Source organism: Garra rufa, chromosome 21 (assembly GCF_049309525.1).
Source record: "Garra rufa chromosome 21, GarRuf1.0, whole genome shotgun sequence".
Classification (NCBI taxonomy): Eukaryota; Metazoa; Chordata; class Actinopteri; order Cypriniformes; family Cyprinidae; genus Garra; species Garra rufa.
This window is the reverse complement of record NC_133381.1, coordinates 883121-895881: the sequence shown is the minus strand read 5'-3', so window position 1 is coordinate 895881 and position 12761 is coordinate 883121. Positions and strand designations below refer to the sequence as shown.

At 32.1% G+C, this 12761-nt stretch overlaps 1 protein-coding gene across 1 annotated transcript in view; it reads right to left on the bottom strand.

Annotated features, from left to right (window-relative positions):
- akt1 (v-akt murine thymoma viral oncogene homolog 1) overlaps positions 1-12761 on the bottom strand; it is an 84057-nt gene that overhangs the window by 69407 nt on the left and 1889 nt on the right. Inside the window, exon 2 of the mRNA XM_073826540.1 lies at positions 5475-5607. Within this exon, the coding sequence (XP_073682641.1) occupies positions 5475-5523 (49 nt within the window). The 5' untranslated portion in view covers positions 5524-5607. The remainder of the gene's footprint in view (positions 1-5474; positions 5608-12761) is intronic.

Here is a 12761-nt window from a genome sequence, read left to right as displayed (position 1 = left end):
CCACTCGCAACACTCTTAACATCATTCTAGAAACCACATAGCAACAAGGCAACCACTCGCAACATTCTAACAATATAGCAACACCCAAGCAACCACTCATTACATTCTAACATCATAGCAATACCCAGGCAACCACTCCCAACACTCGAACTTCATTCTAGAAACCGCATAGCAACAAGGCAACCACTCATAACATTGTAACACCATAGCAACACCGAGGCAACCACTCGCAAAATTCGAACATCATAGGAAAACCCAGGCAACCACTCGCAACACTCTAGCATCATCCTAGCAACCACATAGCAACACCAAGGCAACCACTCGTAACACTCTAACATCATTCTAGAAAACACATCGCAACAAGGCAACTATTCATAACATTCTAACACCATAGCAACACCCAGGCAACCACTTGCAACACTCTAGCATCATCCTAGCAACCACAAAGCAAAACCAAGGCAACCACTTGCAACATTTTAACATCATAGCAACACCCAGGTAACCACTTGCAAAGCTCTAGCATCATTCTAGCAACCACATAGCAACACCCAGGCATCCACTTACAACACTCCAACATTATTCTAGAATCCACATAGCAACAAGGCAACCACTCGCAAAATTCTAACATCATAGCAACACCCAGGCAACCACTTGCAACACTCTAGCAACATCCTAGCAACCACATAGCAGCATTCTAACATCATAGCAACACCCAAGCAACCACTCATAACATTCTAACATCATAGCAACACCCAAGCAACCACTCATAACATTCTAACATCATAGCAACACCCAGGCAACCACTCATAATATTTTAACATCATAGCAACCATTACTTGTGGATTATTGTGATGTTTTTAGCAGCTGTTTGGACTCTCATTCTGACGGCACCCATTCACTGAAGAAGATGATGGAACAACACATTTCTCCAAACTTTAGGAAGAAACAAACTCATCCTAATCTTGGATGCCCTAAGGGTGAGGACATTTTCAGCACATTTTAATTTTTGGGTGAACTATTCCTTTGAAACAAGAAAAAAATGATCTGCCAGTGGGGTCAGAAAAATCAACATAACTCAAAGAGAAATAAGTTTACTTTTCTGACACCACTGGCAGATATTTGTTCCTGTTTTAAGTATAAACTCAATTCTTATCTTGCGTCATTTTGCATCTTAAGCAAATGTGTCTTGATTTAAGAATGTTTAGATATTTGTACTGGAAAACCGGACAGAAACACTGAAGAACAGCGCCTTGCACTGAATAGTCTGTATGTTCTTGAAACTAGAAGAGCTCAAATCTACGGACACGCACTCACATTCTTCTTGGACGGACGCTGTCAGATTCCACACCGTTGTATTAAACTCAGAGCGTGTGTTGTCTCTGGACAGCGGGCATCGAGACGGGTCAAACGCACTAAACAAACCGTCTGTGTGATGGCAGACGGTGGCAAAGGTGAGCTGACAGTGACGTGACATCTTCACCCGTCCACCAGAAGCCTTTTGCTCTGGCCGATGGGGACGGACGCCGTCCAATCAAAACACACGGACAGTCCCGGTGACATTTCACTGGGCACAGCTGCTGGCGCTCTGACAGCTGACCGGACAAACACTCCTGACGGGAGAGAGACGAAGAGAGAGATGCATGTGTGTGTGTGTGTGTGTGTGTGTGTGTGTGTGTGTGTGTGTGTGTAAGGATTTCAGACTGAAACTTTACCAAGTAAATCTGGAAATAATTTAAAGTATTTACACTTCCATTCAAAAGTTTGGGGTCAGACGGACTCTTTAATGTTTGTTTTTTTTTTGAAAGAAGACTCTTCTGCTCACCAGGGCTGCATTTATTTACTGAAAAACTGTAAAAATGGTAAATATTTTTACAATTTAAAATAGCTGTTTTATATGAAAGCCCATTTCTGCCACTAAATAAAATAAATAAATCTCTTTTTTTCTCAGAACTGTGAGATATAAGCGCACAATTGCTATAGTTATAAAGTCAAAATTGCTATATTTAGTGTCAGAATTGCGAGATATAAACTCTGATTTTATAACTCACTATTATAACATGCAATTGTGACTTTATTTCTTAGAATTGCAAGTTTATATCATGCAATTCTGACTTTATAATTCGCAATTGCGAGTTTATATCACACAGTTGCAACTATTTTTCAGAATTGCGAGTTTATATCATGCAATTCTGACTTTATAATTCGCAATTGTGAGTTTATATCACACATTTGCAACTATTTATCAGAACTGCAAGATTACATCATGCAATACTGATTTTATAACTCGCAATTGCGAGTTTATATCACACAGTTGCAACTATTTTTCAGAATTGCTTGTTTATATCATGCAATTCTGAGAATTGCGGAATTATATCACTCTATTTTGCATTTATTTCTTAGAATTGGAAGTTTATATCATGCAATTCTGACTTTAGTACTCGCAATTGCGAGTTTATATTTGTTATATATTTTATAAATATTTTTATTTATATCACTCAATTTTGAATTTATTTCTTAGAATTTTCACACGATTCTTCAGAAATCATTCTAATATGCTGATTTGCTGCTCAAGAAACATTTCTGATTAATTTAGCAATGTTGAAAACAGTTGTTCAGCCCAAATTGTTTGTGGAAAATGTGCTACATTTTATTTTTTAGGATTCACAGATGAATAGAAAGTTCAAAATCGCAGCATTTACTTGAAACAGAAATATTTAGCAACATTATAAATGTCTTTACTCTCCCTTTTTTTATTCAATTTAAAGCATCCTTGACGAATGAAAGTATTTCGTTTAAAAAACATTTGCTTTCACTTTTAAATGAGTATGCGCACCACATAACTGGGGGAAAAGTCACAGACATTATTACAGTCGAAGAGCCAGACATTATTTCTAGAGGAAAACACACTTCCCGTCCCTGCGGACCCTCCATTCACATTTTTCTGTATCAGCCGCCGAGATCTAAATAACGGTCCTTCCCCTTCACCACCTCCTCCCTGTTTCCTGTTCTGGTTAACCAGACGGCCGTCTGACGTCACAGCGGAGTGGATCTTCTGCTAAAACCATCACACGCCACCGTTTGTGTCTCTAAACAGCAGCTCTGGTTAGCAGGGTGGATGTGATACGAGTTCATTCAACACGCATGCACAGAAATGTGTGAACATGTTGCTAAAAGCACCTCAAACACTAAAGTAACCATAACACGACCAGCTGACAAGTTTGACTAGTCATCTGCACATTAATATTCCAGATTTAACACATTCAAAACAATACGATCGCATTCAATAGTCTTTGTATTCATATTTGCAATTAAACTGAATCAGCAACCTCTCTCTTTTTTCTGCTTTATGATGCACAGCTGAATAAAAAAGAGGGAGGGGCTTGGTTCTATGCATCAGTTGTTGATTGGGCACTCAAACAAAAATGGTAACCAATCGTAACCCATTTTTCAAACCTAACGTGACGTATTTAGTAAAACAGAATGTTCCATTAAAAGCATTGATTTTATTTATGTGGACTTGATTGGACGGTGAAAAGTGTCTATATATGGCACACAATGATGCTTAAGGTCTTAATTTTAGTGAAAAACTAATATAGTACGGGTTCATTTGTTAACATTAGTGTGGTAAATAACATAAGCTAACAATGAACCAGTGTTATTTTAGTATAATTGAGATACTATCATAGTTTTAGTTAATATTTTCTTTTTTCATTATAATTTTAGTTAAATTTTTTTCATTTTACACCAATTATTGTTTTTTATCTAATTATATTTAATATTTAACTTGAGTTATTTTAGTACATCAAGATAAACCAAATTAAAATGACAAGTGTTGCAATATATATATATTTTTTATGGTTTTAATTTTAGTTTTGGTTTTAGTTAACTGTAATAAACTGCAATGAACAATACTTCTAAAGCATTATAATTCATTTATAATATTCATTTTCATTAATTAATTATTTCTTATAAATGTATTTATTTATTATATTTATTATTAGAAGTATTAGTAGTAGTAGTAGTAGTAGTAGTAGCATTTTGACATTTAGTCATACATTATTAAAATGCAATAAAAATTTCATTATAATTTTAGTTAAAGTTTTAGTAATTTTGTTGTGTTTTTTAATTTTTTGTATTTTTTTATTGTATTAATTTAATTATTATAAATGTTTTCTATATATTAATAATTTATTATATTTAATATTAGTAGTGGTAGTAGTAGAATTTTCACATTTAATCATAATCATAATTATTAAAATGCAATAAACCTAAAAATATAGAAGCCTCTTTTATCTCTCAATTCTGACTTTTTTCTCGGAATTGTGAGATATAAACTTGCAGTTCTGAGAAATAAAGTTGCAAATGCGTGATATAAACTCACAACTGTGAAATAAAAAGTCAAAATTGCGTGATATAAAGTCAGAATTTGGACTTTATTTCTTCCAATTCTGAGAAATAGTCACAATTGTGATATATAGTCATAATTCTGACTTTTTTCTCACAGTTGTGAGTTTAAAATCACAAAATACCGACTTTATATCTTACATTTCTGAGAAAAGAAAAATCTGAATTGTGAGATAAACGTCGCAATAACTTTTTAAAATACAGGCTTCTATATAAAAAAAGCAATAAAATGCAATTAAATTAATAATGCACTGTGAACTAACATGAACAATTATATATATTGTAACAACAACAAAAGTTTATAAAATCAAAAAAAATATTGCTCTTTTGCACACTACAATAATCCTGGAATTTAATTTTAAATAATTCATTTCATTATTTTAATATTAATTTGCTCAGTATTTTTCAATGTATTAATTATTACAAATTTAATTTTATTTATTTATTATTATTATAACTACTAGTATTACTATTATTATAATTTTGACATTTAGTAATACATTATTAAAATGCAACAATGTTGTCCCCAAGAAATTTCAGCTTTTAGTATAAATATGTCAGCTTTATAAGTATCTAATAAGCTAGTGTGCTCCAAAACCATGGCAACTTTTGCATTTACAAGATATACGCATTCATGATAGTGTTGATGCATGTCATGCATTAACTAACCTCAATAACAAATTTTGTCTTTTGAATAACATTACTTATGAATCACACTCAGTAACCGGTATTTTAGACGGTAATAAGGGTGAACTTATGCTCATGTGGACTATAAATGATTGTGTAGGAGTTCAGAAACACAAACTCAAAATGTCCCGAGCCTTTCAGGGAAACTCCAGAATCAGCCGATCAAACGAATCTTTGATTCGTTATGAACTCAGTCAGCACTCTTGATGCTTTAGTGACTTGTTTACTAGAGCTTCCGCTATCTGTGTGTGAAAGCACCCTGAAGGGAAAGCGCTCGAGCCGCTCTGTTCTCTCATGCAAATCGCTCTTCCTCTGTTTGCACTCAGAGCTAATGTTCAGCACGCTATCAGAGCTGATCGATACGCGTTAAAGCATGAACGCACCTCGCTTGTGGAGCCATCCCTCCTTCACGATCACCACGTCTGTCGTCATGCTCTCCGGTGGCAGACCGTCAGTCTATCCAGATCGGCCGAGTCCTTCGTTCCGGCCAGCGTAAAGCCTCTTCACACGGGTCACCTGCGGGAGAATGACGTGAAAACTACTTTAAAACCACTTAAACTAAACTAACCACCTAAATCTAAACACTTAAAGAGACAGTTCAGCCAAAAATGACAATTGTGTCATCATTTACTCACATTTGAGCTTTTTCAAACATGTATGAGTTTCCAGTCCCTATTGATTTCCATTGTATTTTTTATCTAACTATGGAAGTCAAGGGGTACCGTCAACTGTTTGGTTGCCAACATTCTTCAAAATAGGTTCATTTTGTGTTCAATAGAAAAAAAAAAAAAAACTTAATGAAGCTAGAAAATTTTCACCCTCACGTTGCTGCGTAATGGTCCCCATTGACTTCTATAGTATACTATAAGAGTCAATGGGTACCGTCAACTGTTTGGTTGCCAACATTATTCAAAATATCTGTATTTTATGTTCAATAGAAAAAAAAAAAGTTAATGATGAATTTCACTATTAAGTTATTGTGCAATGGTCCCCATAGACTTCCATAGCATATAAAAAACATACTATAGAAGTCAATGGGTACCGTCAACTGTTTGGTTGCCAACATTCTTCAAAATATCTTCATTTTTTTGTTCAATAGAAAAAACGAAGAGTAAATGAAGCCAGAATAATTTCAGCCACATGTTGTTGCGTAATGGTCCCCATTGACTTCTATAGTATATTATAAGAGTCAATGGGTACCGTCAACTGTTTGGTTGCCAACATTATTCAAAATATCTGTATTTTATGTTCAATAGGAAAAAAAGTTAATGATGAATTTCACTATTAAGTTGTTGTGCAATGGTCCCCATAGACTTCCATAGCATATAAAAAACATACTATAGAAGTCAATGGGTACCGTCAACTGTTTGGTTGCCAACATTCTTCAAAATATCTTCATTTTTTGTTCAATAGAAAAAACGAAGAGTAAATGAAGCCAGAATAATTTCAGCCACATGTTTTTGCATAATGGTCCCCATTGACTTGCCTTAGTATACTATAAGAGTCAATGGGTACCATCAACTGTTTGGTCGCCAACATTATTCAAAATGTCTTCAATTTGTGTTTAATAGACAAAAAAAATTAATGATGGCAGAATTATTTCACCCTAAAGTTGTTGTGTAATGGTCACCATTGACTTCCATAGTATACTATGAGTCAATAGGTACCGACAACAGTTGCCAAGTGGTTGCCAACATTCTCCAAAATATCTTCACATATAGAAGTCAATGGGTACCGTCAACTGTTTGATTACCAACATTCTTAAAAATATCTGTATTTTATGTTCAATAGAAAAAAAAAGTTAACAATGAATTTCACTATTAAGTTGTAATGTAATGGTCACCATTGACTTCCATAGTCTAGAAAAAAATACTATGGAAGTCAATGGATACAGTCAACTGTTTGGTTGCCAACATTATTCAAATTATCTATATTTTGTGTTCAATAGGAAAAAAAAACAAGTAAATGATGCCAGAATAATTTCACCCTTATGTTGTTGCGTAATGGTCCCCATTGACTTCCATAGTATACTATAAGAGTCAATGGGTACCGTCAACTGTTTGGTTGCCAACATCCTTCAAAATATCTTCATTTTGTGTTCAATAGAAAAAAAAGAGTAAATGAAGCCAGAATAATTTCAGCCACATGTTGCGTAATGGTCCCCATTGACTTCCACGGTATAGAAAACAATTTTCAATGGGTACCGTCAACTGTTTGGTTACTAATATTCTTTAAAATATCTTCATTTTGTGTTCAATTGAAAAAAAATGAATGACAGCAGAATTATTTCACACTCAAGTTGTTGCATCATGGTCCCCATTGACTTCCATACTATAGAAAAACGTGACGGTGAAATTTTTCTGGCTTCATTAAGTTTTTTTTTTTTCTATTGAACACAAAATGAACCTATTTTGAAGAATGTTGGCAACCAAACAGTTGACGGTACCCCTTGACTTCCATAGTTAGATAAAAAAATACAATGGAAGTCAACGGGTACCGACAACCATTTGGTTGCCAGCATTCTTCAAAATATCTTCATTTTGTGTAAAAAAAAAAAAAGTAAATTATGCCAAAATAATTTCACCCTCATGTTTTTGCATAATGGTCCCCACTGACTTCCACAGCATATAAAAAAAACATACTATGGAAGTCAATGGGTACCGTCAAATGTTTGGTTGTCAACATTCTTCAAAATATAATTTTCTGTTCAATAGAAAAAAAAGTAAATGAAGCCAAAATAATTTCACTCTCATGTTGTTATGTAATGGTCCCAATTGACTTCCATGGTATATAAAAAAAACATACTATAGAAGTCAATGGGTACCGTCAACTGTTTGACTACCAACATTCTTCAAAATATTTTGTGTTCAATAGAAAAAAAGCCTTAATGAAGCCAGAATAATTTCACCCTCATGTTGTTGCATAATGGTCACCATTGACTTCCATAGTTCAGAAAAATGTATTATGTATTATTATTATTAAGTCAATGGGTACCGACAACTGTTTGATTACCAACATTCTTCAAAATATATTAATTTTGAGTTCAATAGAAATATAGAATATTTCACCCTTAATTTGTTGCAAAATGGTCCCCATTGACTTCCAGTGTATATGAAAAACATACTATAGAAGTCAATGGGTACCGTCAACTGTTTAATTACCAACATTCTTCAAAATATCTTAATTTTGTGTTTAATAGAAAAAAAACATAATGATGACAGAAATATTTCATAATGGTCCCCATTGACTTCTATAGTGTAGAAAAAAATTGTATAGAAGTCAATAGGTACCAACGACTGTTGCCAACATTCTTCAAAATATCTTCTTTCAGTTCAGCAGAAGAAAAAAACTCATACAGGTTTGAAATAACTTGACACAATGTTTATTTTTTGGGTGAACTGCCCCTAATAAACAGAGAAAGTCTCTAGACATTTAAGCCTTGAAAATAATTCTACATGATTATGTTAATAAAAAGCCACCTCATTTGGTTGATAAATCAATATAAAAAAAAAAATCAATTTAAAAGCACATTGAACACATAAATTTGTGATAAAATGTGGAAACTCCATCGAAATCAAATTTAGAAATTTCAAACATCTTTTTTGAAACAAAGTAATTCTTTAATTCATCAAGGATGCATTAAACTGATCAAAAAGCAACAGTAAAGACATTTATAATGTCACAGAATGTTTATATTTTAAATAAATGCTCTTCTTTTGAACTTTATATTCTTCAAAAATCCTAAAAAGCCTATTATAATGATTTCTGAAGAATCATGTGACACTGACAACTGCAGTAATGATGCTGAAAATTCAGCTTTGACCACAGAAATAAATTACATTTTAACATAGAAAAACAGCTGTTTTAAATTGTAATAATGTTTCAAAATATTAATAAAATGAATGCAGACTTGTTGAGCAGAAGAGACACTTTAAGTAACATTAACAAATCTTACGGACCCCAAACTGTTGAAAGACATTACAGGATATGCATTTCTTAATTTAACGCTATATGTTTATGTAAATGCTAATAAACTGTCTGATAAACTTAACGCCATTTTCTGTGGTAAAAATCACTGTGGTAAAACCAACACGCAACTTCCAGCAACAGTTTCTAAATGCATTGACAATACTCAGAAATCAAACTGCATTGCCACTGAAGTTCATCTGTCCTTTTCAAAACCTCACTGACACACTTTCGATATGTTCTGAGTCAATCAGCGATCCATTTATTACTATTCACCCTCCACAACAACAACAATAACTGCTGCATGTCTGCAGCGCTCGACCGGCAGAGATAATGTGACACAGTATCATGCTTGCTGCAGAAGCCACCACTTCCTGTGCGAAAGGAAGACGACTTTCATCGTAAATAAACACAAACGTGTTGACCAGCGACTGCCGGCTTTACAGGAACTCTTATTTATTTATGATAAGCAAAGTTGAGACGGGGCCAGAAGGAAGCAGAAGGGGCCTCATATTAACGGAGTCACCTGTAAGCAATGATTTGAGAGCCGGGATGCCCCTCGTATTCGCTCTGTTCTAAATCAAGTGTGCCGCCTACGTAGACAGCTTTCTAGTGTTTAGCACCATCATATATTTAGAATGAAAAAATGAAAAAACAAATAGGTAGGATGTACTTGAAGAAAGCTAGGAAACAATTTGCACACAATTACAGCTAGAAACTTAATATAGAAATAATTGAGTAGAAGCAAAAAGACTAAAATAATATTTTGTTGTAAAACGTACTCCAATAATGTCGATTTACAACTTGAAAAGTCTGTTTTACAGTGTACACTAACAAAAATTAATGCAGGATTTACTTTGAACCCATTTTGACTCAGAATTATTTATTTATTAATTATTTTATAAATAATTACAAAGAAAATACAAGTGCAAGTAACACAATTAAACCTGTTTTTTTAAAATAGAAAAAATAATACAGTCTAACTTTTTTATTTATAACTCGAATTTTTTTTTTTGCAGAATACAAAACAAACATTTTGCATGCACAATACATAATATATAAAATATTATTTACAAATATTTAGCACACACAATTAGTGAGTAAAATACTTTCACAATTTATTCTGTCATATAATTTTAGAATTTAATTATAGTGTTTGGTTCATGTGTTACTGGATTGCACATCTGGAAAAAATAGGCAGAAAAATAAACATAAGAGACTGAATTTCTATTTATTTACCTGTAAAATGTACGCAACATATAACGTATATATATATATATATATATATATATATATATATATATATATATAGGTACTGTATATACACTTATCATATACTATGATATACTATTTTATATAAAGACACAAATATTAATACTTACACTTAACATAAAAACTTCAATTTTGTATTAAATGTGTTTAGAAATATTTTTTTATTTAAGAATATTATATAAAATTTTAATTTTTGTTAATTTTTTATATACAATTTTATATAAAATACAAAAATGTTTAAATTATTAATACTTAAACATTTTTAGATTTTCATGACTATTTTATAATAAATAAAATTGAAGTTTTTAACTATTGAAACTATTTTCAGTTATTACAAAAACAGCATGTCAAAAATTTAAGTTTTTGTTAGTGTTTTATAAACTATTTATATATAATAACATACAATAGTTAAAAGAGTCATCACATGTTTTTAATCACATCATTCACATATTTAAAACACTTTTAGAATTTAACTATTACAGTATTATAATTTTGGTTCATGTGTGTGGATATCACATCTGACAAACAGGCAGAGAAATAAAAATACGAGATGCACGGCTAACAAAAATAAAGACAGAAGCAAGCGAGTATGTTTTGGCCCTGAGCAGCAAACCCAGACCTGCTTTTCAACATGAGCCCAGTGTTTTTACTGCAACACTCCACACTCAAACACACACACAGAGAGAGAGAGAGCGAGTGTATGGCAAGCAGCCAAAGCCGGCCATCTGAATGAACCCAATACCCCGCTTAGGGTCACATGATCTGCGGGGCCCGAGGCCCTTCACTCGCGGTCCCACCCTGATTAAAGTCATTCACGATTCCGCTACTGTCTGTACTCAGCCTCCATTCAATGCAAATGAGACACACATGCTCAACTGGTTATATGATGTGGATATGAGGATAAAATCTCATTTACACACTCACAGAAAACAATCAAGCGCCTCTGCTTCTGTTTTTCCAAGCTCACGTTTAAAATCACTCTTGACTTTACACTATAAATTTTCCAGGACTAGTGTTGCACGATATTCCGGAACTAAAAAAGCATCACGATTAGTGTTGTGGAAAGTTACTTTTAAAAGTAATGCATTACAATATTGAGTTACTCCCTAAAAAGTAACTTATTACGTTACTTAGTTACTTTTTAGGAAAAGTAATGCATTACAATATTTAGTTATTCTCTAAAAAAGTAACTAATTACGTTACTTAGTTACTTTTTATGGAAAGTAATGTGTTATGTAAAAATAAAAGTTTGGTTTAACTTGACAGAAATATTACTTAATGTAATGATACTAGTACTAAAACAACATTTAAGGAATAAGAAAATTCAAGAAAATTGTAAATACACAATTATATATATATATATATATATATATATATATAATAAAATTAACATTTTGTTCATTTTTGATATTCTTTTTTATATTGAAAATATATTACAGATATTAAGAAATCTAACCATTAAAATAGAGTCTAGAAAAATTCGAAATGGGAAAAAGGGTTTATTAATTAACAAGAAATTTGGAAAAAAAAAATGAATGGAATTTGAAATAAAACAAATTTCATAGGGCCCTATTTATTTCATTTGTGTTTAAAAATGTTTATATAAAATTTAAGTTTTTGATATTTTACATACTATTTTATATAAAATACGCAAATATTTAAAATATCTAACTTAACAAAAACTTTGTTGTTTTAAAAACATATTTGTATTAAATTTATGCATTATTATGTAAATGTAAATTTACGTAAAATTAACATTTTGTTCATTTTTGATATTCTTTTTTATATAAAATACAAAAATATTTAAAATATTACAGAAAATAACAAATGTAACCATTAAAATAGAGTCTAGAAAATTAAAAATGGGAAACAAGGATTATTAATTAAAATGAATTTGAAAAAAAAAATTATAAAACTGAATTTGGGCCTTATTCATTTCATTTGTGTCTTTGTTTTATTGTATTTGTCCTTTAGTTTGTATATAAAATAACAAAAATTGACTATAAAATTTTTTTATTGTGAGATAAAATGACTATATCATGAAATAAGATTTGGCTTTATCCTTTTAGCTCTTATCAAAGTTGCAAAGATCTCTACATACCTCTAGGCTCTTTTATTTATTATTTTGTTATTTTTTAAGGGGGATTAAATGCTTGTTTTAATAGATAAAATAACTATAACCTCCATTTGGATTATCTATACTTTTTCTTTTCTTTACTTGTCATTCTAGTATCTAGTATCAAAATATTTTAGTCGGGTATTGTATCAGAGTCAAAATGATGACACTACTTTACAATTTAAAGTTCCCAGAACTGAGTAAAAGTGTGATTTGTCCAATCAAGAGTAAAACAAGGCCAGTCATATGATGTGATCTCTGCGTCTGGAGCTCTATATTCGACCACTAGCGCGCACAATACGCTTGCCTGTGTCCC